Below are 27,259 nucleotides of genomic sequence, written 5' to 3'. Positions count from 1 at the left end.
TCGAAACTTGCCACAGGACAAACTCCATACCTTGGCAAATCCATTTAGCCTCGATTTTAAACACCCTCCCCAACATTTGAGAGCTGATTGCACCTCGGGGAGCACCTCAATGGGCTTTGGGTGGATTAATAACAGAACATGCAAAGAAAGTTGACAGTAAAACTTTCACTGGTGTTTGGCTGAGCTCATGTAAATATGATACTGATGAAGTGTGACCAAATCCCTGGTTAAAAACTTCGACTCCTTTCCTATAGAAGTTTGAGATTATTATGGAGGGGTATTATGCATGCAGAAAGTAATTGAGTATTTCTCCCAGTGGAGGTTTATATGTGGTATTCAGGGGGTTCTGCTTAGTTTAAATTCTATTAAAAATCTGTTATAGTAACATTGAATGCATTGTTGAAAGTATCAATGAGCTTCATAGTTCAGTTCATCATTTTGTTCTTAACGTGCCCAATTTTGCCCCCTTGATAGAACTGTTAGTTGTCTAAAATTACATCTAAAAGTGTTCGTTATGATTAGGACAATTTCAAGGAGGTTTCTTTAGCAATTTAAAGCAGTTTCTACAGACGTAATTGAAATAAACTTCCCATTTTCCAAATCAAACCCTTCTGGTTTGGGGCAAACTTTGTAAATATTATATTTTCATCACTCTCTTAAAAGAGGTAAAATAGGAGAAGTGACTCTCCCAAGTTATATCATATGAAAATTCCATGTGTAGATATAAAAAATGTTTTAATATGTAAAAGTTATAATAATTTAAACCAAACTAAAGCAAGTAGAATAAGGGAACCCAGGAAATGGTATTTTTTCTGGAATTAGGTTTTAAAAACTTGTCTTTCTAGTGTGTATTGGTCTTTACCTGAATGGTAAATGTATGGAGTGTATTTAGATACTTTTAAAAGGAGAATAAGACAGAAATCTGGTGGTATCTTTAAGAAGGAAAAACCCAGTGATCTACTGGAGTTGCATAAAGCTTTAGACATGTTCAGAATTTGCTGTACTTATGGTGTGTGCAGGATTTACAGTCTGGTGCATGAGAATGAGCATGGAGTGGTTTGGAAGCAAAGCTTTGCTTGGAAATTTGAAATCTGGAAAAGAATCCATCAAGCGCAGCAATGACTGAGGGGTGGGACCAGAGAGACGTTCTGCTTTGGGATATAAATGTCTGTCACCTTAAAAACCTTCGCTGGAAGAGAGTCCACAACTCAAGTTGTGCTGCCCTTGGAGCTGGAAGGGTTTTCCAGGTGCAGCCTTCATCTTTGTGCAGCTTCAGCCCATTTCTGGTGGTGTAGCAGCAGCAGAGGACAGGAGCAGTTATTCAGTGAGGGATCATCAAACGCGTGTTGAAAGGTTTGGGAGGAGACAGCTCTGGTAACAATGCAGAGTTAAATTTAGTGCAAACCTTCCAAAGAGGAGCAGCAGCTGCTGAAAGACAAGGGAGGGCAGCTCTTCATTGTTCTTAACCTCCCTTCTCTGGAGCTGTCAGAGTGAGAAATAATAGATTCAAAATAAGAGTTGCACAGGTATCAAATCCTGAGCAGGCATGAGCTTCTGCGTGCAGACCCTGCCCTCCTGGAGCCACGCAGCAATAAAATGCCTCATCTGGCTGGGGGTGCCTTCTGCTTACAGCCTGGCCGAGAAAAAAAAACAAACCTGAAAAGGACATTTCTATCACTGCTGCCTTGGTTCTGAAAGAACCAGCGGAAGCTTGATTACATTTGCTTGCTTTGTTTGAAAATAATAACCAAAAAAAAGGTTTCTAATGAGGAAAAAAAAACCAAAATAGCTCAGCAATGAATGAGAAGTGTTTGATGTCCATGACAGACTCATACTTTTCCTGCATTGTTGAATTGAATTGTGAGACTCCTTGGAGCAGGTTGTAACATGTGCCTTGTGCCTAAATGGATTCCAAAAGCAATCAGAAATACTCATGGAAGAAAGCTCTGCAACAAGAATTGATTTAATTATTCCAAGAATTGAAAACGAGATGGTAACAAGAGAAAAAACACCCCACCAGCTCTGGAAATCCATAAACTGGAATCTGGGCTATGAATCATTGTTATTCATATATTTATGATTTTTTTCTCTTCCTGGTCACTTCTGGTCACTCTCAAAGGAATGGTCTTGTGGATTCAGGTGTGTGTTAAGCCTGGCCCAGAACAGCTTTATTCAAGTTGGTAGAGACCTCAGGAGATCCACAGTCCAGCCCCCTGCTCAAAGCAGGATTTCGTTCAGACCAGCTTGCTTGGGAATTTGTCCAACCTCCAAAGCTTTGGAGGAAGAGCAGAGGTTTCCCAGCCTCTCTTGGCCTGTTGCTCTGCTCAGTTATTCCCTGGAGAGGAGTTTTTGTCTGTTCTGTTCCCTTCAGTGCAGTGAGAATTCCTCCTGTTTCCATCTCCTCAGGAGCTCTCCTGGTCCCAGGGTTCTGCTGCCGTGCCCCCTTTGAGCTTGGCCATTTCCAGGCTCCACGAGCCCATCCCCAGCTCCTCCTGCACTCCCTCGTCCCCCTGCCCCTCCTGGTGCCCCTCTGCTGAGCTGGCTCCAGCTTCTCCAGTTTATTACTGGGGCTCCAGAACTGGGCACCTCAATTTTGTCACCCCCTGTCACCTCAGGTGTGACTGAATCAAATAACGCTGGACTCTGTTAGAGGCAGGGCATGGATTAACCTCATTTTCTGGGCACCTGAATCTTTAACTTCTTGTCACCTCAAAGCACTGTACACAGGCTGTCCGGTACTCATGCAGGTCAGCCCAAGTTTTTAAATTATTATTATTAATATTCACTTTAAAAGCCTTTCAGAATTTGGCCCCTTTCAATGAAAAATTTCCATCCGCTTTGTAATCTCTCAAATCCAACTTAGAGGTGAAGGTTCTACATAGAGAAAAGAAAATAAACCCATCCGAGTTAGGCAGTAAAGAAATAAATATCCTATGGGCTGTAAAAGGGTGTTAGTATTCCAATGCAGCCTTTAATATTTTTTTTCCTTTTACTTTAGCAGCTATTCCAATTAAATTAAGTGCCTTTTATGTGTGGTATCAGCACAGAGTGGATATTAATTTGTCTCTTGAGTTTGAGTAAAGAATACAGTTAATATACTAACTTTATAGTAAGGTCTTGCCATAAAATATTTATCTCTGGAATGAATATGATTATTGTAGGGACACGGTGCTTAGATGTTCATTGAAATGGAACAAATATATGTTTCAGTAATCCTGCAGTGGTTTGTTAAAATAAATTAAATCAATAGAGGTGTAAGTGGCAGCTTTAGTAAGGTATGAGTGACACAAAACCAAAACTCTCTTTATAATGGAAGGGATTTTATTATACTTTTTGTAGCATCCCAAATTCAATGTAATTTTTATTATTCTGATCTTTTTCAAATTTCCATCAAACATTATAAACTTCTGACCTTTGAAGAGAAGTTTTTCCCCCCAAGTTTGATTTTGATCACGCCGTGCATTATAAAACACTCCTGTTATTTAACTTCTGTTTTGCTACAGATTTACCAAAAGAAAACTTACTGGGTTATCAAAATTATGACAGTGCCACAGGGTTACTTTAGTTTTAATAAAATTCCTTTCCTCCTTCTCCCTGCAGGTCTAACCGTGGTGGGGAGGGAGCTTTGCCTTTCTTTGCCAGCTATTTGTCCAAACAATGTTTGCAAACGTGGAGTTCTCTGACCGGTCAAAACTCATAAATAACAGAAATGGAGCTGGTGTGGGCTGCTAGCAAGGAAATATTCTTTTTTTAAGTGGCCAAAATGTTTAGAACCAAAATGTTTAGCCCTTTGCAGGGCTGCAGGTCCCTCACATTTCCTGAGTCTTTCTGTTACGAAAAATGGGCTTTTTGCTTTCTTTTGTTCTGTGGACTGGGAACATTCAGGATGTACCAGCACAATGAAAATAACAGTGTGGGGCACGATTAGAGAGGGAGGGGACCAACCTCCAGCGCCTTTCCAGCCCCTGTGCGTGTGTATTTCAAATACAATCATTAGCCATTCATCAGCTCTGTTCCTTATTGTACTTAACCTGGGGTCACTGTAATATTTCTCAGTTTTAATGCTTCCAGATCTATGAAAGGGTTGCTGATAAATTCTTTTAATCCAATATGGCTTATTGATTCGTGTATTTGAAAGATCTTTAATATCCTCTTTGTACCTTTGATTCCTTAAGTGTTGCAAAAAGGGCAGAAATTGGTAATTGTTGATAACAAGATCTCTGGGCCTCAGAACTGTGTCTCATTCATTTAAAGAGGATTAGGGGAGGCAGGAGCTCACAGAGCAGGAGCCAGGACAGAACAAAACCACAAATAGAATTATGGAGAGAACACACAATAGGTGGTTTAAGCATGTCTGTTTTACCAACAGGACTTGGGTAATCACGTGTCCCACCCCGGGAGAGGGCAGCTCGCTTGTAAAAGAACCCCTGGCTTCAAATGCAGTGATCAAACGCCTCCTGAATTACAGATGTTTACTTTCATCAGTTTATTTGATTAGGGGCACAATGGGAGGATGGCGTGCTGAAGGGAAAAAGCATTTTGTGCAGGAAGGAAAAACTTGCTGCTACTGGAGAGCCTCTTAAATCCTATCCAAACGAAAACTGTGCATCTCTCCTGCATGAACTGAGTCAGCACTGGATTGCATTAAAGCCACTAAAAGGATGAAGGAATTAGAGAAGTACAAAAGCAAAACTTGTCGAGGCACAGAGCATTTCAACTTAAAAATGATGAACCAATTAGTTCATGAAGTGACCATCCAGGAAGTGCCAGTAGCTGCTCCAAGCACGACAGTTAGAGCAGGCTCTTTTCTCCTTGCTCTTTTTCATATTTCTTTTTGATGTTTCCTAGAATCCCAACATCTTTTGCCTGTTTTTTCCATCAAAAACCCGTTCAGCTTGGCCATGTTCTGCTGAATAATTCATTTCGATCCATCCCCGGAGAGGCCTGGGCAATCTGGCAGCTCTGTACCTCCCAATGAACGGCCCAGGCAGTGCTGCCTCTGATGGGAGTGTGCTTTGCACTTCTCACCTGGGACTGAGAGTCACATCAAGCCCTCCAGGTTCTGGAGATCATCCCCTGATCTGGAAAAACTGGCACTGGCAGCTCTTCTGTGACCTGTTTAGCAGGTCACTCATTCCATGTGAGGAAATACAAAGCAGTGACCAAGAGGAAGGAGGAGTTGCACAGTCACTCTGCATCCTTGGGGTGTTGTTTTGTGTGTGTGTCAGGTTAAGAACTCTCAGACCCGCTCTGCCAGCGTGTGGGCACGGCTCAGAGCATGGAACTCACCTATGGAGGGAAAAGCTTTGTTGCTCTTGCAGTGTGCCTGGGTAAATTCCTCCTCAGCCGTGGCTGAGAAGGGTCAGGGTGGTTTGATCCTCTCTGGGTGCACAGAACTGCATTACAGGATGGTATCATGCCCAAGCAGGATTGTTACCAGACGTGTGCGTTGTTTTGCCATCAAGAATGTGCAGTAAACCCAGCGGGAGTTCATGTCAGTTGCTGTGTTGTTCAGCCAGAGTGGTTTTCCAGGGAATGCTGTGCCAGATATTTCAAGCAATAAGGATATCTGCCTGATAAGTTATTTTTCTCTCTGGAATCTAAGGTTCAGATCCTTCTGTCAGCCTGCATGTTCTCCAATTGCATTCCAGATTTAGCTAATGATCTTGCAATGCTTCAGACAGAAAGTGGAAGTGAGCGCATGAAGTGCCAAAAGAAACTCTGAAAGAAGTCTCCATGTAGCACAGCAGTAATTCACGGCTGATGACATTACCAGAAGTGATGGGTTTCACACACACACACATTGGGAGGAGATGTATTGTTTCATAAAATGGAAAGCTGCAAAATCAATAGCAACAGCTATGGGAGAGTGCCAGGACCAGCCGTGGCATCATCCTGGAATTTAATAAGCAAATGTTGCCTGATGGTTTTGTTGTTAGAGCATTGTGTTGTCAAACCCATCACAGCTCCCCGTGATCCATTGTAATTCCTGCACTGGGGAATGTAGAACACAGATCTGCTTCCACTGGTGCCAGAGCTGTGCTGAGATACTGATACAGCTGACTTGGATCACTGTGAACATGTGCCAGGGAGCTTGGCATGACTGACATGGGAATGACAGCAGAGATCTGGGATGGAATGACAGCAGAGATCAGGATGGAATGGCAGCAGAAATCAGGATGGAATGATAGCAGAGATCTGGGATAGAATGATAGCAGAGATCAGGATGGAATGGCAGCAGAGATCAGGATGGAATGGCAGCAGAGATCAGGATGGAATGACAGCAGAGATCAGGATGGAATGACAGCAGAGATCAGGATGGAATGACGGCAGAGATCCAGGATGGAATGGCAGCAGAGATCTGGGATGGAATGACAGCAGAGATCTGGGATGGAATGGCAGCAGAGATCAGGATGGAATGACAGCAGAGATCAGGATGGAATGATAGCAGAGATCTGGGATGGAATGACAGCAGAGATCTGGGATGGAATGACAGCAGAGATCCGGGATGGAATGGCAGCAGAGATCAGGATGGAATGACAGCAGAGATCAGGATGGAATGACAGCAGAGATCAGGATGGAATGACAGCAGAGATCAGGATGGAATGACGGCAGAGATCCAGGATGGAATGGCAGCAGAGATCTGGGATGGAATGACAGCAGAGATCTGGGATGGAATGGCAGCAGAGATCAGGATGGAATGGCAGCAGAGATCAGGATGGAATGACAGCAGAGATCTGGGATGGAATGACAGCAGAGATCAGGATGAAATGACAGCAGAGATCTGGGATGGAATGACAGCAGAGATCAGGATGCAATGACAGCAGAGATCAGGATGCAATGACAGCAGAGATCAGGATGGAATGGCAGCAGAGATCAGGATGGAATGGCAGCAGAGATCAGGATGGAATGACAGCAGAGATCAGGATGGAATGGCAGCAGAGATCTGGGATGGAATGACAGCAGAGATCAGGATGCAATGACAGCAGAGATCTGGATGGAATGGCAGCAGAGATCCAGGATGGAATGGCAGCAGAGATCAGGATGGAATGGCAGCAGAGATCAGGATGGAATGGCAGCAGAGATCAGGATGGAATGACAGCAGAGATCAGGATGGAATGACAGCAGAGATCAGGATGGAATGGCAGCAGAGATCCAGGATGGAATGGCAGCAGAGATCAGGATGGAATGGCAGCAGAGATCAGGATGGAATGGCAGCAGAGATCAGGATGGAATGGCAGCAGAGATCAGGATGGAATGGCAGCAGAGATCAGGATGGAATGACAGCAGAGATCCCAGCCCTGGGGGTCACACCCAGCACAGCAGCCCCCCTTCCCTGGCTCTGAGGAAATGGAAATGCCATGAGGGGCTCACTCCGTTTTCCAGAGCACAGAGCACTGGGACAGGCAGTGCTGCCCCCTGTCCCATGGGTTCCCAACCTGGGAACCAGAGCAACCCATGCTTCCTTTGAAACAAAATATTGTTTCAAAAAATAATGCTTTGTTCCCCTTTTCTCACCCACTCCTCTGATTTAATATTGGTATCTCTATTTGGCTTCTACATCTTCTAGAAGCAATATGTGATATATTCAGACCTGTTTAATTTTTTGGCTGTTCATACCTTGGAGCCGCATCGCTTTAGGCAATACCTTTATATCTTTTATTTGCAAACAGATGAATATGGGTGCACACAAACACTTGTAGATGCACACACATGCATTTACACGTGGATATGCGTATATAAGTTCTCTATAAATTCCATAAGAATTTAAGCCATTCAGGACTGACCACTCAAAGCTGGAGATCTGTTACAGAAAGTTTCTGGTTTAATCTCCAGCTTTAAGAGTATTTCTTGGCAATGGCTTTGTTTATTTTAAAGATTACTGAGAAATTAGGAGCATTTTCCACAATGCTGAAAGATGAGTGGGAGGTTGTTCATTTAATTTCTGTGGCTGTGTGACTGAAGTCTTACTGGTCACTTCAGATCCAGGGCTGGGTGACTTCTGGATGTTAATAAATATTTAGAAATAACACACCCAGAGAGAGGGATCAGGATGTGGTTGGAGCCTGCAATAGATCTTTGCTGCTGCCCCGTTCCTGGAGGAATGACCTGTAATCTCAGGAAACTATTTATATAGATTGTGGTGAAAAGGAAAGCACAAGGAACTGTGACAAGTATGTTTGTGATGGCTCCAGAAGTATTTGGAGTGTTTTATTAATGAAAGGTCACATCAAAAGTTTGTAGAAATGATAAGACTAACCAGTGGTGAATACTTTGATTTTTGAATGTTTACAGGTTTAAAACAAGGGATGTTTACTTGGGGTTTACTTCTTTACCCTTGTTTTGTTAATAGCTTTCCCTGAAGAAACAGGATTTGATTTTTGTGTTGCCTTTTTTTGTCAGGCCCACACAGAAGAGCAATACATTCTTATATTTTCTTTTATTTGGTCCTGGTTTCCATATGGGAAGACCAAAAGGAGGCATTACAACATGTGAAAATACTTTAAATATTAAATAAAGGCCAGTTGGAGATTCTTTCTGCAAGTATTGAATATTCCATGCTAAAATGACATATATTCATGCTCTTCAATGCTTTAATACATTTATTTTCCTGAATTGCTCCAGTGGGTGCATCAGCCTTTTGAATTTCTCAGCAGTTTTCTCTTCACTCATGCAAGATAATAAACTTTGCCAGATTTGGGGATAATAACCCCGGATATATAATATTAATTGGGTGGCTGCTGGAGAAACGAGGCCTCTTGGTTCAGCTGCAGGTGGCAGCAGAACCCTGGTGTTATTTCCAGCCAGCGCCTAAATGAGCTTCTAGCCAATTAATAGCAGAAAAGCTGATCACGCTGTTGAAAAAAAAGATATATATTTTTTAAATTTGCAAATATATATTTTAAAATTTATTTTTCAAATAGGACTGATTTTTCTCTACTGTATTACAGGACATTCTGGTCTGCCAAGGTTCTGAGACTTTTCACTCTGATGCCTGCAGAAATACGATTATTTCTTAACTCTAAATCACTGATATTCTGTGGCAGCAGAACCCTGGTGTTATTTCCAGCCAGTGCCTAAATGAGCTCCTAGCCAATTAATAGCACAAAAGCTGATCACGCTGTTGAAAAAAAAGATTTTTTATTTTTAATTTGCAAATATATATTTTGAATTTTATTTTTCAAATAGGACTGATTTTTCTCTACTGTATTACAGGACATTCTGGTCTGCCAAGGTTCTGAGACTTTTCACTCTGATGCCTGCAGAAATACGATTATTTCTTAACTCTGAATCACTGATATTCTGTGTATAAAGCCAGAACAAGGAATATTAAGCATTAATAAGATTAGCACTGTAGCTTTAAATATAAGCAGGTGGTTTGCCAGATATATTTGAAAAGAGTCCTGTAAAATTTTGTACAGTAGTCAAATATTTGTAAGTGGCACCATAATACAAAATATAAGCTGCTTGTAAGTGAATATTTTGTATTGTTTGCCCTCCTCTCTCTGACGATTGTGGGAATAATTTGTATTATTAGAGATAGGAGATGAAAAAAAAATCTCTGACAATTATAGGCAGCTTCTGCATTTATTATTTGACAACAGTTGTGCCTCATTTTTCATTGGGGTTGTTACTGAGGACAATAATACCGTGTCTTCTTCTTATCAGAGTTCTTTTTCCCCCTGAAAACCTGAAATATGACAGAAATAGGTATAAAATAAATGCACATTTCTTATTGATGTGTGCTGTGGCTGGACTGATCAAACCGCGGATGAAACCTTTTCACGGCATAAAGGAACTTCTTAAACGTGGAGTTATTCCCGGGGCAAAGGTGGGGAAAGCACCACTGAGGACAATGGAGCTGTAAGTCAGAAAATGGGATTTGTTTGCTCTCTCTCCCCTTTCTCTTGTTCTTCCTCTCACCATTCACAGCACAGGGAAGTTCAAAGCACACTTTGAATGTATTCTTCAGAACAAATAAGCAATTCACAGCTTCCCTGGGCTGTTTGAGATGTTCATTTTGCCCTGGGCTGGGACTGTCAGTGCCGCATTCAGAGAAATAAAACCAGGACTTTGGAACAGCCTGAGCACTGCAGGGGCTTTTCTGTGGCTGATTTCCTCCAGAATTTATTCTATTAAAGTGCTGAAGCTGATACATAATAGTGAAGAGCTGCCGGTTCTGGGGCACGCCCAGTGCCACAGGAGATGCTTTCATTTGATCTTTAGTTAAATTTCGCTTCTCACAGCTCCTCTGAATAGCAAATTGCAAAGAACTCCTTGGGATCAGCGCAGCAGAAGGGACAAAAGCCCAGAGCAGCTCCACAGTCAAATGCTGGGCTTTGAAAAGGAGCTCCTGAAAAAAACCTTTTCAAATCACCTCTGCGGTGTTGTCCTCGCAAGAAACTGCAACCCCAGGCTCTTGCTCCCCAAGCAAACACGAGCTGAAGAACGTTTCAGCAGGTGTGCTTGCGCTGCAGTCAGCCTGAAACCCGCCCCGCACAGCGCTTGGGGCAGCCATGGAAACGTTCCTGTCCCACATTGCTGGGGATATGTTCCTAGGAGGAAGGAAAAATGGGCGCTGAGCTTGTGCTTGCTTTCATCTCTGCTTTCATTTCCATTCCCACATGAGGAACTCGTGCCTGTTCCGAATAGTTTTACAAATAAATACATTGGATGTGCATTCGCCTCCACTCTAAACCATTTGAAAGTTTCCTTTCTGAGGCTCTGCTTTTCCTTCCAGCCATGTCATTATTCTGGGTGAGGAGGGGAGCAGAGGTTTCAGTTCTGCACAGCGGTGTCAGAGTTGCTCGTACACCGAGGTGATTATTGTTAGGCCATCAAACTGCTAATAAAATTCCTGCTCAGTGTACAGAACTTTAAGACAGAAGAATATTTTTGCAAGGAAATAGTCCCCTTTGACTCTAATTAGGAGTGGTTTTTAGGATCGACCCCAAATTTGCTTTCAGAGATGTCATTTGCATATTCCCTAGGCTGTTTTACTTTAAAGCTTTTATATATTTATCAGCTTTTTGAAATCCATTTCTTTAAATACACTTTTTAATCAATATTGGCCTTGATAAACTAAATTCAGCTCTTCGGTCCTGGTCCTTTCAGTTGGCTGCAGGTTCAGTTTTGTCTTTTTTTTTTTTTTTTTTGCCCTGCACAGGGGTTAATTATGAAAATTTCAGTTTAACAAAACAGCTTCTACTGGTTTATTGGAGACTTGAGTTTAATTAATTTGGATCAGCTGGTGCTGTTTTAACTGGGCAGAGCTCTATTGTACATTCCAGCCTGTTTGGGAATGCTGAGTAGAGCCTGAGTTAATAGAGGATGAAGCTTGGCGTGGGTGTGCCGGAGGGTCTCTGACAAAGCAAAAGACAAGCATCAACCTTCAAATCTTGCTACAAATAAATTAATATTTTAATTGAATTACACAGGTCCCATTCCCCTTCTCACCTCCTGATTTGCTCACTGGGATATTAGTTATTACATCTTTGCTTTAAATCCTAAACAAAGTGTAGTTTTGTCTGTATAAATGTTTTATGGCTTCTCTGAGGTCGGTCCTGTCCTTTTGTTCTTCCGACCCTTTGGATTCGGTTCCCAAACGTTGGGGATTTGGCTTCATCATAACAAGAACCACCCCACTTTCCCTTTGAATGTCTGTAAATGTTTGTCCTGATGTATTGAGATGACTCTGGTTTTTGTCACAATAACTGATTTCTGGTTTATTTGATTTTATAACATTTCTGAAAGTGAGGCAGAGAAACATTCCGTTTCGATCTCCAACACAGAAGCTATCATCTCCACCTTTCAGATCAGCGTTTTCGGTGCAAAATCGGAGCATTTTTTCCCTAATAGAAGCTCAGACAAGTCTATAAAGCGTTTATAAGTTAATGAACGTTTCACAGCAGCTGCTGATTCCCCAAGTCAGGCGGTCTCCAGAGAGGGACACTCAATCTCTCCTCGGGACTGAAGTTCCCTGCAATCAGATTGAGACTTTCCAGACTTGAGAGTGGTCACATTTTTCATAGCTTCACTGTAAATCATCTTTCACTTAGGAGATTTAGAGACAGACTGAGGAGCTAAATCTTGGAGTTTGCCTTCCTAACTAGTGGAAGGCATTAGATGAGCCTCATTAGGGTGTTTCCTAAAGGATTAGAGAAAACAGTTTGGTAACGTTCAGAGTAGGACAAATACCATTACAAGTATAACAACTTTATCCTCCTAATGATTTAGGTGGAGAATTAGGTGTGATCACAGGACACTTGGAAGTTGGTTGGAGTGACAGAGAGTGGAGAATCAGAACCCTGCAGCTATGAAATGATCAGGAATCAGCAATACTGGAAATAATGAGCTGGGGGAACTGAAAGACGTTTATTGTGGTATCAGGCAATAATTAAAAACTGCGGTTCTCGGTGTCAGCACTGTGTGAGCCTGCTCACATCCTTTATAGAAAATGCCCTTCACTTCAGAATTTCAGCTGCTTAAATGTTTGCTGTATGAAGTATTTTTATAATTATAGACATTTGCTGTATGTAAGTGCAGACTTCGTATTGCAGCATGAAATCGGAATTCAGTTGCTGTTACGTTGTGATAAAAATGAGAATAACACAAGTTGCCATCAGCTGCCAGTAACAAGTTATTGGCAGTTCTGAATGTGTAATTTCAGTTCAACTGAGATTTTGATTCCTATAATTTTTTCAAACACTAGGATTAAACTTGTGTTCTGTGGGTGCCTTTATTGCTTCTTCAGTTTGGAGGTTTTGTTTTGTCGTTTAAATGGTGAGAGCTCCCCACTGAAAATGCTGTTTATTTGTATGTATTTTGAATAAGTCTGCTTTTAATAGTGCATTTCTATTTATAATAGAATTTAACTAAATTTAATTTAAGTTTATTTTTTTGTTGTTGTTAAAGAAACGTGAAGTAAATATCACAGATATTTTACCACATAGAAATTGGTGACTGAGCTGTGGATTTTTTATTAACCTCCAAGCAAAACCAGGAGTAAATTTGCTATTTTTCCCTTCTCAGATTTTCCCTTTTGAAAGTCAAGAGACCTTAATGAAAATGAGTTATTCTTTTCTTTGTCATATAAAACAAACTGAAAGGAAGGTGTAACAGGACACTGCTGACTGACCTGCTTTAAACATAATGCTGTGTAAATTAAATCCATAAGTGAGAAGTACCCCTCTCTGCCAGATTACACTAGAATTGCTTTATTCTTGCATTTATTACTATTATTATTATTATTTTTTATGCAGGCTCAAAGCCAAAGCAATGCCTACATACCCCTGGTGTTATCAGTACAGAAAAGGGGTTTTAGTGGGTGGATATTTTCCTGGAAAGAACATTTCATTTCTATTTCTTTTAGACAGCGACTTAACCTAGAGGACAGCTCTTGTTATCTAACCAGTGACTCTGCATGGATATCTTGTTTAAACCAAAAAAGCTGCTTTTTGTGCCTTGTATAGCGAGGTTTGGCTGCAACCTCAGCAGTGTAAGGAAAAGTCTCTGGGAATATGATTCAATGTTCCAGCTACGAGTTCTTCTGCTGGAAAACAGCAACTAAAAGATGATTCTCCAACACATGCTGATGGATTTCCCCCTCTGTAAAATGGTGGTGTAATTTATTTGAAAGCTGCTTGTGTTTTATTTTTGATAGTATAGAGAAGCTCTTAGCATTATGGGCTTTGTCTGATTAAGTGCACAAAATGACAAACAAGGTTGTCCTGTGCTCATCTTCTTCCTTCTTTAGGCAGATAATCACCTTTAGAGGGCTGGATCCTATTCAGCTACTCTGTCAGTCAGCAATACCAAGACCCTCGTAAGCCGCATTTATCAAACTAAACGCTTGATCTGCAGCGGCACATCAGCTGCTGCCAGCGCCTAAGACACAAGATGAAAGTTGCAATTAGGATTTAGGAGGACATTTTATTATCTGAGATTTGAAATAGGTTTTGTTAGTTAATCCAAACATCTTTCCAGCTATGTTGACAGAGCCCTTCTGTACATGTACTTACTTCAGCTTAAGTGGGAACTGCGGTGGATGTTGCCAAGATTTAATACCTCTAAAAGGAGAATACTTGTCAAGGGCAGGACAGAGGGAGGGGACGGAGCAGGGCCTTGGGCAGCCTCCCTTCACGTGGCATTCAGCAGCGCTGGGGCAGCATTCTGCTGGCCAGCTTTTCCTGAAAAATAAAATCTATTCCTTAATAAAGGAAAATTAGTAGCTTAACCAAGATTAGACTATACCCCAGCTGCTTTTATAAGTCTGTCGATTGTGCATGAACTCTGCGTGCCCAGGGCTCAGCATGTTACAGACAGGGGATCTCCCCGAAGCTTAAAGAGCAGAATAAAACCCTTACCTTTCTCATGCTCCCTGAAATGCCCCGTTGCTTTAATAGCAAGGCATTCTTTATCTTGCTGACATTTGTAGCCGTAACTTTTACATCTCTCTCGTACATAAAAGGGATGTCTGTGACAGTCAGTGGGGATGGAGCCCAGTGGTTTTGTGCCATTTGAGTTGGGGCTTATCCCTTTGTCTCCAGCTCTTGTGTATTTTGATTTCTCCCAGAAGATGGAGATTGTTCCTGTGAAGGTTTTCTTGCCAGTTGGATTCACCAGTGTGCAGCTCACCGGGCTGGAGCTGCTGGATCTTCAGTGTAAATTTCTGTAAATTTGTTTTCACTGCACTCTATTTGAAATCAGGAAAGGAAAATATCCACGATCCCCGAGTTTCATCACCACTGTACAAATTTAACCAAACAAATCAAAATATTCCTGTTGAAATCCTCACAGAGTCTCCCGCTTTATAAATTATAAACGGCTGAGCCACTCTTTTACAGAAGTACTGAGTTTATTAAGCTAAATGAAGTAATTTTGACAATTTCCCAGTGATTGTAGAGCCAGAGGAATTGCTGAAGGCAAGGTAAGGCTGCAGGGCAGAGCTGGTGTGGGGAGCGTGTGGCTGTACAGTCCCTGGACAGCAGAGGTCCTCCAGACCCAGCTCTTCATCCCCCAGTGGGAATTTTGCAGGGATTGCCTTCCATTAGTCACTCTAGAAAATAATTTTGCTCAATGATTTTGTCATGGAGATAAACAAAACAGTCATCTTGTTTGCCTTGATTTTTAAAATTATTATTATTATTGTGGAATATTTGCTGTTGTTTTTTCCTCTGCAGTGGTGCAGTAATATTTTAAAAAGACACTTGGAGGGTTTAAATCCTTTGTGGAGTATTTTGAAGAGACATCCAGCAGTATTTTAGCAAAGTATTTCTTAGGCCTCATCCATCGTATAGCAACAGTGCTGCTGTCCAGAAACACAGCTCTTGAATTATTATCAGAAAACACACAAATGTCTGAAATGTTATGGTGAGAATATAACTGATATCCAGAATTTATCAGGTCACTTTTCAGTAAGATTGTAACGAATTTTTACCTCAGCTTTGAGATACTAATTTTGGTTGTTTGAATGTGTACAGCAGGCAAAGAGTTGGTGAGGCCTCTTGAATTTATGGGCTTGGGCAAAACTTAAATATTTATGCACTTATAGAGGTAACTGCATTATCAGCCTCTCATTCGTAGATTTATAGAAATCTTACCAAAATATGGAAGTTATAAGTATTGAGTGTTTTTTCTCCTACATATTCTACTGGCTGAGCACCTTAACAAGCTCTGTCTGAAAAATCATTCCAAATTTGTTGCTGGTAACTTCCCTGTAACCTGGGCAACTAAGCTTCGAGGAGAAAACAAGAATATAAGTAAAAGTAACTGCAGTTTATTTTAAAATATTTTCCATTATTAACACATTTTTAATAGCAGGAGACGCCCAGATTTTGGCTTCGTTATTAAACGTGCTGGAGAATGGGGTTTGTGCTGGAGCAGCTGCCAGCTTTGTGTCTCCCCTCACAATTATTTCCAAATTTTTGCCCTGCTACTGCTATTAACTGGGTTGGTCATTCACAGGTTTTTAGAAGGCCAAAAAAAAAAAAGAAGGGGAAAAAAAAGGGCATTTTACCATTTTACTTCAATTTGGCTCACTACTGTCTTTAACCTGTCGTGTTTTCTGGACAATCTCATGAGGGTGCCTTTTTGTAAAAGCCCTCTGAATGATGGATTAAGATCTGTCTTGGATTTTACATGGATTAAGCTTTAAATTAACATAAAAGAATAACAATGTGAATCAAATTTGATCAAAGAAAAAGTGTCACTAATTATTTAAACAGGACACTTAGTCCCGAGGTTTAAAGGCAAAGGAGCGGATTTCCCTTGCATGTGGATCGAATCAGAAGTATCCCATAATTGACTCTTTACAAGACCTTTCTGCCGAGTAATGGACTAGATATTAAAGCCTTAAGTATTTAAAGTGAGTTTCCGTCCTTCTCTAAATGGAGCTGCAGCACTAAGAGCTATTTTACAAGTCTGACACATTAGTGCATCCCTGGGAAATCCGCCGGGCTCCGGCCCGCGTTCCCGGCCCTTTCAGCCCTTCCTCGGTGTGAAACGGGGAGCCTTGAACCTGCGAGGAGCATCCTGAGAATGAATTCCAGATGGGGCAGCGTGTTGGGAAGCAGCAGGGATAGGGGATGGGGCTGTTCTTTAGAAGCGTTTAATTGGCTTTATCTTCGCCACCTATTTCGAATTTTGTTGGCGCCTCTTGGGAAAATTCATTCTCTGGTGGTCTCGGGGCTGTTCTCCTCTCTGGGCTCTGGAGATGTCCTTCTGCATTTCTGGCTGCTCAAAATGGATGAGATGGATGCTGGTTTGTACCTGAAGGAATTCTCTGATTTCTCATACCAGTTTTATTTTGGAGGGGATGCAGTGAAGTCATCCCCAAAAAAGATGCTGCTCTCCACAAGGGGTGTTGCAGAGCTTAGCCTTTCAAACCGAGATGTTCTCCCTAAGGGAAAGAAAGGTAGTACAGTTTATCCAATCTTATTAAAACAATCACAAATAAGACAGGAAAACATGAAATTGTTGTAGGTGCTCCCGTTATTTACAGGGTTGAGCCAATCCTTTTTTCCTGTTTTTAATTATTACTGCATATAAAATGGCATGTGTTATATTAGGGAATATTTCTGTCAATATAAAGTTTTATTTGTATTTATCCTTGTTTGTGATTTGCTGCTGTGCTTCGTGCTAGAGTCTCTGAACATCCTCCAGCTCTTTACTTTCCATTAATCTATGCTCCAAGTGGTTTCTTGTACCACAGGTTTCACCTTTTCAGACAGCCCCGTGTTTGTGGTACAATAATAATAATACTGCACTGATAGGAAAAGTCAGTTCCTTTTTGTATGGAAATAATTCATATATAAATATTCCTTTGCTGCGTGGTTTATACTGTATAGACTTACAGGATAATGTTACTGGGAAAGCAAAATAATCCTTAATATGACACAGAATTTACTTTTAGCCAATTTCTGTCCTCTGCTGTCAGGTAGAAACCAAATCACCCTGAAATCAACAGGAGATCAGGCAGGGAAGGAGCCTCGGGAAGGCAAAAATTTTGTCCCATAAAGACACAGTTTAAAATTCCAAAAGATGCAAAAAAATCTGAATATCTGAACTTCAATTTGTAACATCTGGGACTTCAAACCAGACATAAACAATATCGAATGAATTATATTTTTTTTGTGCTTCGTCAAAATAGCATTGTAAATACCGAAGCCACAAATTATACTTTAAAATGAGAGTGGACATTGACTGTGATTACCCTGAAAGTTGAAGTATTTCAGGCACAAAGATCAAAGAAACGCTGCTTAACCCTTGCAGAGGAGAAACAATTTATAAAATTTCATCTAAAACTTCAGGTTATGGATTTAACTGTTCCTTTTTGTGGAGGTGAAGAAAGAGAGCCAAGTTCTGAAGTATTTATTTTCACAATTATTCCCGGGCTCGTCCTCTGCTCCGAGGAAAGGAGCTCCCGTGTTTTGGGCAATCCGAGTGCTTGCCGTGGGAATGTTGGGGATTCTTCCCTCGGCGGCAGACAGGGGATGAGGGGCTGAGCAAAGCCTCAGTTCTGCCTTCGGCAGGGTCACCTCATCCCCGGGCTGGGCCAGGGCCCGGGGCCGAGGCTGCTGCTGCAGGGCCACGGCAGCTCCGGGCCTGGGCACAGCCCTGGGCACAGCCCTGGGCACCATCCAGCCCTGGGCACAGCCCTGGGCACCATCCAGCCCTGGGCACCATCCCGCCCTGGGCACAGCCCTGGGCACAGCTCTGGACACAGCCCTGGGCACAGCCCTGGGCACCATCCTGGGCATAGCCCTGGGCACAGCCCCGGGCACCATCCCCCCCTGGGCACAGCTCTGGACGCAGCTCTGGGCACAGCACTGGACACAGCCCTGGGCACAGCACTGGGCACAGCTCTGGACACAGCCCTGGACACAGCCCACCCCTAAGTGTGGGCAGGGCTGGGAGCACCTCCAGCCTGGTCTCAGGGGGTTTGGGGTTCCCCAGCTCCCTCCAGGCTCTGTGGGATTCACTGACAGGCGCTGGATCTGCTCTCTGTGCAGTGCCCAGGTGAGGGGGCTTTGCACAGTGCCGTGAGTTCCCAAAGCAGAATTCCCAAATCCCCAGAGCAGCTCCCTGCCTGCTGCAGCCCCCGCTCGGGGTTGTGTTTGTACTCATGGCTTCCATCCCTTTATTCTCCCCTGGAGATTTCACAATGGAACAAAATGGAGTTCCTGTGGCACGGAGTTTTTCCATTGACTTTCCAACTTTCCATCTCCTGCTCCCATGCCATAGAGGGAATATTGGAGCTCTTCTGCTGCTTGGACTGTAGGGGTCTGAGTTGTTAAACCTTTTACAGCTCAGGGGTGGATGTTGTGTGTCTGTCTTGAAATCTAAATTATTGAAAGCTAATAATTGAAATTATTTATGAAAATTCTCCTGATTTAAAATCACGACAGAAGGTGGTGCTGAGCCCCTCAAGGCTCCTGAGCATTGTTGTACCTAAAAAGAGTTTGTAGGTTTTTGTTGCTTCCAAAGAAAGTAAACCCAAGAAAACCCGTAACTTTTAACTTGGTCTTAAAATCTTACCAGTCTAATTTTTCAGTCATGAGATTTCTGCCTCAAGTACTTTTTCTTGGGCTATCTTTGTTTTACACCAAAACAAATATTTTGAGAAGTCCAGTTTCCATTGATTTTCTTCCCCAGAAAAGCAGCTAGGAGCTAATAAAAGGAGAGGAGCTGGTCCAAGGAAAGCACTGTGGCTGTTGGAGACCTGCAGAGCTGGGCTGGGGAGCAACAAGAGCTGCTGTCAATCCCCTTCCTTTTCCTCCTTTGCACCCACGCTGGGGCTCCATTACAATGGCATCCAAACGGAGATTAAACCAACTGAGATTCATTTCTATTTAAAAATTAAGTAATCACCAGGAAATATATGAAACTAATCATAAAGCAAAGCCTGATCTCAGGAAAATAGAAGTAACTCCTGCCCCAGATACATTGATGCTGTTCCCAGCTCACCAGAGCATCAGAGCTGATTTTAGAGGTTAAAAATTGTTAATTTCTAACTTGGGGCACCCAAAAAGCTTTACTGGTGGAAATCACCAAAGTACAAAAGGCACCACTTCTCCGAAGACACAGGATGAGGGCAGGATCCTCTGTTTCTGCTGATGACAGAAGTTTGTGTTACCGTAACCTCCATCACCAAAATATCAAAAACATTCACCTTTTATCATAAAACAGCCACTAAAATAATCAACTTAAAGGTGTGTAGATACACAGACATGAGAGATCCTTCAGGTGAGCAGCAGCGTGCTTTGTGCCTCGTTTTAAACAAAGCAAAAACTCCTCCAAGCACTGACTTTCTTCAGACTCTGCAGCTCTCTGGGAGCCTCTAATTGCCAGATTACTGAGGTGTCTCGGGGGATTTTGTTGAGATTCCTTTGTGTGCTGCCTCTCTGTCTCTATGCCATCCTTGCCCTGTTTTCCATGGTTTGTTTTGGTCCTGGCCTGGTGTTTCAGTCCTGCCTTCCATCATCACTGGTTTGATTTTTCCAGGAAGTTCCGTGGAGCGTTTCCCATCCGAGCCCCGCAGGCTGCTTGTGATTTGCCACACAACAACGGCTTTTTTTAGCTTTGATTTCATTTCTAGGCACGCTACAAATGCCCTTAGAATCGACCAAGCTAAGCCAGTGAGTAATATCCTCAAGATGCAAGTAAAAATTGCTGATGTCTTTAAGCTTTTGGAGTCTCCTAAAGGATGTAGGCAGCTGGTGTGCCCCAGGCTCTGCTTCCCTGGATCCAGTGCACCCTCCAGAACATTATTTTAATTGTGCTAAATTTCCTAGGGGTGTTAATTGAAGATGCTGGAGATGAAGGTACAAATTCTGCTTCAGAGTCACTAATGTTTCAGTCCATCTCCAGACAGATTAAGTGATGTGTGGTTTGCTTTTCATTTTCTCTTTTTTTAATTGAGAAGGGCTTCTGCGTTGTTCTTTGCTGCTATGGTTAATCTGTGCATTAGGAGGGGCAGAAGTTTCATTTATAGCATGGAAGACGTTCCTGCTGCTCGGGGAGTTGAGTCCATCACCCTGTGTTTATTTGTCAGCTGTTTAGGTTTCCTTCACTTTGCCTCACGGTCTTTTCTCTGCAACTGCTGGGTGCAGTATGAAATAAGTTCAAGCTGTGTATATAAGTGTGTGTACACAGGTCTCTGCTTCCATTCTGGCAACCAAACGTTGACTCCTTCCTTTCTGGGCTTTCCTGAAGAGCGTGACTGCAAATCGAGATGTTTGGGATGGCAAAAACATCCAGAACCGCCCGAATTATATTTGGAAATCTCAGCTTTAATCCATGGCACAGAGACAGATCAGATCAGAGCCAGCACACACCAGTGTATTGAATATTGCCAACTGAATAGATCCAATTCTCCCTCCTGCTTTCCCTTTATATATTTATATGTTGTAAAAGATTTATTGATGGGAGGCTGCTAATGTAGGTGACCACGTAAAACATTTCTGTGGGAATGAAACTGTCCCTTGTCTTTTCCCAAATTAAACTGCCTTAGGTATAGTATCCATTTTGGTGATATTTCAGCCTTATGAAATTCATTTTACTCCTTTCTCACTGCTGCCAATATTTTCTGTTATCACTCTCAGAGCCAATCACTGAACTTTCTGCCTGTATAAACTGATAAAATATCCTAAATATTGCTCCAGGACTGATCCATAGCTCTGGCATCAACGAGTTTCCAGGGATGATTTTTGGTTTTGATTGACAGCTCAGCCCCACAGACTCTGTCTCCCTGTGGGAAGTGCCACCCAGCAGGAGCAGTGGCACAGAAACCCTCCCTCCCATCTTCCAGCGGCCGAAAGCTGCTCTGCTGCAGCCAGGGCTGAGCTCCAGCACGCTGCAGAGCTCTGGGAATCCCAGTTGTTGCTTTCCCTGGAAGCAGAAAGGGGGTTGAGAGGCTCCAGGATGAATGGCTGGGCAGGGCTGGAGCCATCTGCCCCCAGCCCGTGTGGCTGGAGCAGGATGAGCTGAAGGAGGACTCCTCCCTTGGGATGGGTTTCAGGCACTGCAGCTGACAGGTGAGTACTGCAGCTGTCAAATACTTACTTGCCACGAGCAGTGCATTTCTGCTCTTAATATTAAAAGTGTGTCAGAATTTCCATTATAAACCACTTATTTTGTGGGTTTATAGCTTCGCCATAAAAATATACCTTGGGTTGAGCCCTGGCACGCAGCCATTTGGCTTCTTCTAACACAATATTAATTCAGAACATCCAGACAGTGTTTTTAAACATCAGTATCTGAGAAGTTGTTGCTTCTTCTTTTTTTTTTTTTTTTTTTTTCTCAAGTCCCTCGTTTTCTGCAGGACACACTCAGAAATCAAAGGTGGCCAGATGTAATTGCAACAAGAATCTGCAACATCTGGAAGCCCTTTTTGGAAGGACTGAGACCTGTGATAAGAAAGAAAGTTCTGGGAATATTTGGAGAATTCCCAGGCCGGGTGGGAAGGCTGGATACAGACCCCAAAGCTGAATTGACAAAGGTCTGACTGCCTCACCCAGAGAGCTTCCCAGAAAATGGCAGAAAAGTCTTGGGAAGAGGAAGACATAAGCTAAAATATTCATTTTGGAACCAAATCAAAGAACCTTAGGTCACATTTGAAGCCCACGGTGCAACAAATGATTGTCAGCCAGTGATCTCTGTGAGACAAGAAATTAGGACAACAAGCAAACTTGTAATTTGAAATTTAAGAATAATTCTGATGGGATATTTCAGATCAACTTACAAACTAACAAACCCTCTCCATCTGGGCTCTGGGCTTCAGGAGGAGCACGTCTGGTCCTTCCAAATCCCAGCCCTGATGCATGACTGGAAAGGTGGGCAGAAACTGGAGCTCCTGGCAGCCAAATCCTGCAGCTCAAATCCTGATGAAAAGGGGCAATCCTAATCTGATCCCTGGCCTTACTGTACAATTAGGAAAAGTGATAATCTTGGTTTGTAAAACAAGGAAAATTGGCAGCTGGGAAAAAAATGAAGGAAGTCGTTCGGTTTAATATTAGACTTATGAAAAAATTGGCCATAAAAGCTGTTCTGAGGCTGGCCAGGACAGAGCCTCAGAAATGTCTGGGGAACGTTCTTCAATCAGTTCAGGGAATGTGAGGACATGAAGCTGAAAGTGCTGAGCTCCAGAGGAATGAGGATAAAGCTTAAAGCTTTGCTCTAGATTGGGTCAGTTTGCTTTCTGAATGTATATTGGGATCTGGGAAACGAATGGAATAAAGTTCTCAGGCTGGAGTTATTGGACAAGGTGGGCTGAAAAAGAATAAATTGGGCTCGAGCAGGGAGAGTGACTGCTGGCAGACATAGGGCTTTGCAAAGGTGGGGAAATTGATTTAGAAAAGTCATCCTCTCTGAGCAAGAACTGGAACTCAAATGATGGATAGGCTATGGAAGGATTTGGAGATCATTACAGCTGGTAATAGAGTAATACAAGCTGGAAGTATTGTCTTACCAATGAAATCCCTGGAAATTTCCTCTAATTATGTGGCTCAGATGAAGCACAGAATTCGCAGATAACTGATTTGGAGCGAGGAGATTTTCCCCGTGCAGCAGGCAACTACTACAGCAGCTACTTGTGGCAGTATCAAAGTAAAGGTTAAAGTGGTGGAAATCATATTTTAAGGGCCAGGCATTTGCAGAAACTTTTGCTGCTGAGTCTGAGGGAAAGGATGGTTTTTCTCTTGCACTAAACAATTTAAATTCTGAATTCTTTTCAATGCAGAGCTGCAGCAAGGTTTCAAGTGATTTCCCTGCAGCATGTGAGGCTGTAGTGGGTGTACTTACTCTGGCTTTGCTCCAGCTTTGACAACTAATTGAAACTTTGAAAACACAACAGCTTGGAGATCAATACAAGTCCTAAGGGTCCAGGGAATACCTCCAGGATCCACAGAACCTCCGAGACTCCACTGGATTTAGAGATGCCATCACTGCTGGTCCCTGTATGAAGAGGGCTAAGATCACCACAGCTGTGCCACAATCCCAGTGCCAGGGCACTGTTTCGATTCCCAGCCGTTTTTTCCAGTTAAAATTCAGTTCTGTGAGTCCAATAAACACACAGGCTGCACACAGTGGTGTACCACAGATGGATTCTGAGGGAAACCAACCCGTTCCCAGCACCTCGCTGTCAGAAAGTGCTACTGGGCATCAAGGGAGTGAACTGGGATGGATAAATGAGCTTTCAACCACTTTTGGACCTCACTCACAGTTCTGATTGAAGTCAAATGGTGGCTGGAGTGGATCCTGCGGAGCCAAGTTACAGGAAAAAGGGGAGGGAGCAGCTTCCAGGGCAGGACAAGGCCTGCTGCAACTTTAAAAGACGACTTTTGGCCCAGCACCTGCTGCCTTTTGAGGATGGGAAGGAGCTGTGCTCCAGCCTGCCTGGATCAGATTAGCTCTAGATGGTATCTCGGTACCAAGCACAACACGGAGGTGTGAACTGATGTATTTACAAATGGCCTGTAACACACTGAAAGCTCTCAGCTGACAGCAGCTCCAAGGGAACCCTGTGAAGCAGCAGTGATTAATTGGGAGTACACAACCAGCAAGGGAATGGTTTCACAGACAAGAGGACAGAGGAGAGCCTGGACCATCCTGAGCAGCTCCTCAGCCAGTGCCACTCAGGTGAAGGGGATTTTTTTAAGGATTTTTTTTTTTAAGGATTTCTGCTGCTATTTCAGGCAGATTTTTTGTGGCTTTGTTAATATTGTAAAACCACTGCGCGAGTCTGGTGAGAAGGAAACCATTTCAGTGGCTGGCACAGAGTGATTTAACGTTTTCAAAAATGTTTTTTAACAAAACCTCTTGTAACTGCTCCCATTTTCACCTCCCCACGTTCCAAACACCTTCCAGGACACAGACGCTGACACTCCTGGCTGGGGGCAGAACTGACTGAGGGAATGACAGCCCTGGAGGGGACAGGGGTTTATCACAACAAAACGTTCTGTTCTCGGCAGAGAAATTCATATTCTGCTCAAAGGACATCTGACAGGTTAAATGCAGAGATGGTCCCTTTGGCCAGACCCTGGCAGGCTGCAGGGACTCTGAGGGCTGGGGAGGGCAGGGATGGGGGTTCCGTGGGGTGGGACAGGCTCAGCTTCATCCAGAGAGCAACTCTGGAGGTTCACCCCACCATTGTCCCATGCCAGAACATCAGGAGAAGGTCACCTGGAGAGCCAGGTTTGATGTCCAAGTGGCTCTCGTGGAATTCTGTGCTCCTTTGGGACAGGAGTGGGAGCGGTGGGTGCAGACATCAGCTCCTGCTCTGGGGTTGCTGCTCTGGGCTTTGCTTGTTAAACAGCACAAATGTGCTGAGGGAACACGTGGCTCTATCCTCCAGACATAAAAATACAGCTGGAAATTAAATTGTTTTAATTAGTTTGTGTTCAGAAAGATTATTCTGTGAAATTCTCCATCTCTAGTGTTGGATGAAGCAAAGGAAATCCGTACCTTAGTGAAGGGTTGTTACAATACCATGTGGCTGGAACATATGTGCTTTTATCCTTATTCATATATAAAATACCATGATTCCTTGGGTCAGTGCATGTGAACTAAGTAATGGACTGATAATTTTCTTGCTACATTAAACCAAGTGCTCTGAAAATTTGAGGCGATTTTGCTACAGCAGAGATTCAGCTTTTAAATTTTTGTATCCAAGCCCAAATGTCTGATTTTTCTGTATCTAAACACCCTGGCGATGTCATGTTACATTTCAGGTGTCTCGCTGACATGGGCAGCAACAGAGGTAAGAAGTGAAGGGAAATGGATTTAAACACATTTATGTTAAACACTGATATCTCAACTTCTGCACATCCCTGGTGGCTGAAAACTGCAAGGACGAAAGCTTGGAAATGGGGTGCTTATTAATAATCAGATTTTAACACCTTTGCTTCATTTTAAAGCTGTTGGAAGCTTTCTTCCAACAGTAAGGAAGGGTGAAACACTGGAAAAACAGTCCTGTAAAGATTTTCATCTGTTTATAAAGCCTCTGTTGAACGAGCTCCCATGGAAACCTGTGTTCCTGCTGGGTTCCTCTGGGTTATCCAGGAATGCTGACCTGCATCACAGGGACACCCTTCATGAAACCTGAGGCAGGGATGTTTTTTCATGTATGAGCTGTTGATGTGGTTTTTAATTCGGTGTGCCAGGTTTAAAAACAGGAATGGGAAGGAGAGCACTGGATGTGGGAGAGGCTCCTGCAGAAAGCAGCACATTGTCACCGAATAGCAGACTCAGGAGTGAGGTGTGCCTGATACTGGGCTCCCTGAATCACTGACCCCACATAAATGTGTGTATTTGTATTTATATTTGTGCTTGAGAGGTGCTTGGGCTCTGCATCACACGAGCTCTGAGCACTTACACAGAATTCAGGCAATTTGGGGTTTAAAAATTGCTGCCTGGAGGAAGGCTGGAGGTTGCTGGATGTTTCTGATTTTGGTCTCTGTTGTGGTTTCTCCTTTACTCCTGGGAGCAGCTCCTCCCCAGGAGCTGTGCTGGCTCCTGGGGCTCATGGCCACGGCTCTGTGCCTCACTCAGTGTCCAGCTCAGAGATTTCTCCAGCATCCCTCACAACCTTCAGAGCTTGCAGGGCTGATGGTCCATTGCAGGGAAGTGCTGAGCTCCCTCAATTCAAAACGTCGTGCAGAATGAGGCCAAAGCCTCTGAGGGAGGAAGAGGTGTGAGGAGAGCTTTATTAGTATGGCACATGTTTAACCCATAGGAAAACCCACAAATTTTACTCATTTTAAGTGTATTTCACACTTTTCGACTATTTGAAATAACCACATTTGTAAAAACTCTTTTTAATGAATAGAGCTCTTTATGTACAAAGGCAAACCCCCTTTTTTTTTTCCTCCTAAGTGCAGTCCTTTTAAAATACTATTTCTTTTGTAGGTCTGGCTGCTTCCCTCGTCTGTTCATTATTGCTTGCTGCTACAGAACCCTCCAGAACTGAAACCAGGCAGAATTTAGATTCTATTTTATCTTAGGAGAGTTTTGCTGATCCATGCCATGTATTCATCAGGACTAATAAGACAGATAAGTAAAGGGCTTTAATTATTTATTGCCAACCCCAACCAAGCTGGTGTTCAGCACAACATTTGTGTGTGAGGGATGGGAAGGAGGTACCTGGGTACAGATTCTGGCCCCATTGAACTCAGTGGGGGTTCTGCCATTTGACTGCAACACAGCAAAGGCTTCACCATATGTTTAAAAGAGATATTTCACTGGGATTTTCTGAATGCTGGTAAATGTGTTTTTATCTTCCTTTTCACTTCTGAATGTTTGTTTACCGTACATGCCCTTCAAAGTAATTTAATATAAAAATTTCTCATTGATTCCATTTTATTCTGAGTTTGAATTGCCTCTTTTTTGAATTTCTTGTGCATTTACAGACCCCACATAGCAACGTCTGGGCTGAAAACCTGGTAGGGGAGCATTGGCACGTTTTGTCTTGCTGTGATTTCAACTGAATTAAAGAAACCCAGAAATGAAAACATTTCCATTTGTTTATGTAACTAAAAAACCCCTATAAAATTGGGCCTGAGCTAGCAGGAATATCCTTTGATGAACACAAACCCTTTTTTGCAAGCGGGCCCTAAACAGAGGGACACACACACACACACACACACACACACACACACACACACATCCACGTCCCATCTCCCCTAACAACAGCAAACCAGAGCAGGTAAAAAACACTCCCCTTATTTGTCTGAGGAAATATCCACCCCTTTTAAAGGGAATT

At 42.9% G+C, this 27,259-nt stretch overlaps 1 protein-coding gene across 1 annotated transcript in view; it reads left to right on the top strand.

Annotated features, from left to right (window-relative positions):
• BRIP1 (BRCA1 interacting helicase 1) overlaps window positions 1-26,536 on the top strand; it is a 91,769-nt gene extending 65,233 nt beyond the window's left edge. Inside the window, exon 25 of the mRNA XM_040082750.1 lies at window positions 26,407-26,536. Coding sequence (XP_039938684.1) covers window positions 26,407-26,484 — 78 coding nt within the window. The 3' untranslated portion in view covers window positions 26,485-26,536. The remainder of the gene's footprint in view (window positions 1-26,406) is intronic.
• Window positions 26,537-27,259: the final 723 nt, after the last annotated feature.

Source organism: Hirundo rustica, chromosome 19, assembly GCF_015227805.2.
Source record: "Hirundo rustica isolate bHirRus1 chromosome 19, bHirRus1.pri.v3, whole genome shotgun sequence".
NCBI classification, from domain to species: domain Eukaryota; kingdom Metazoa; phylum Chordata; class Aves; order Passeriformes; family Hirundinidae; genus Hirundo; species Hirundo rustica.
The sequence above is the reverse complement of the archived record's forward strand: the minus strand, read 5'-3'. Positions and strand labels throughout refer to the sequence as shown.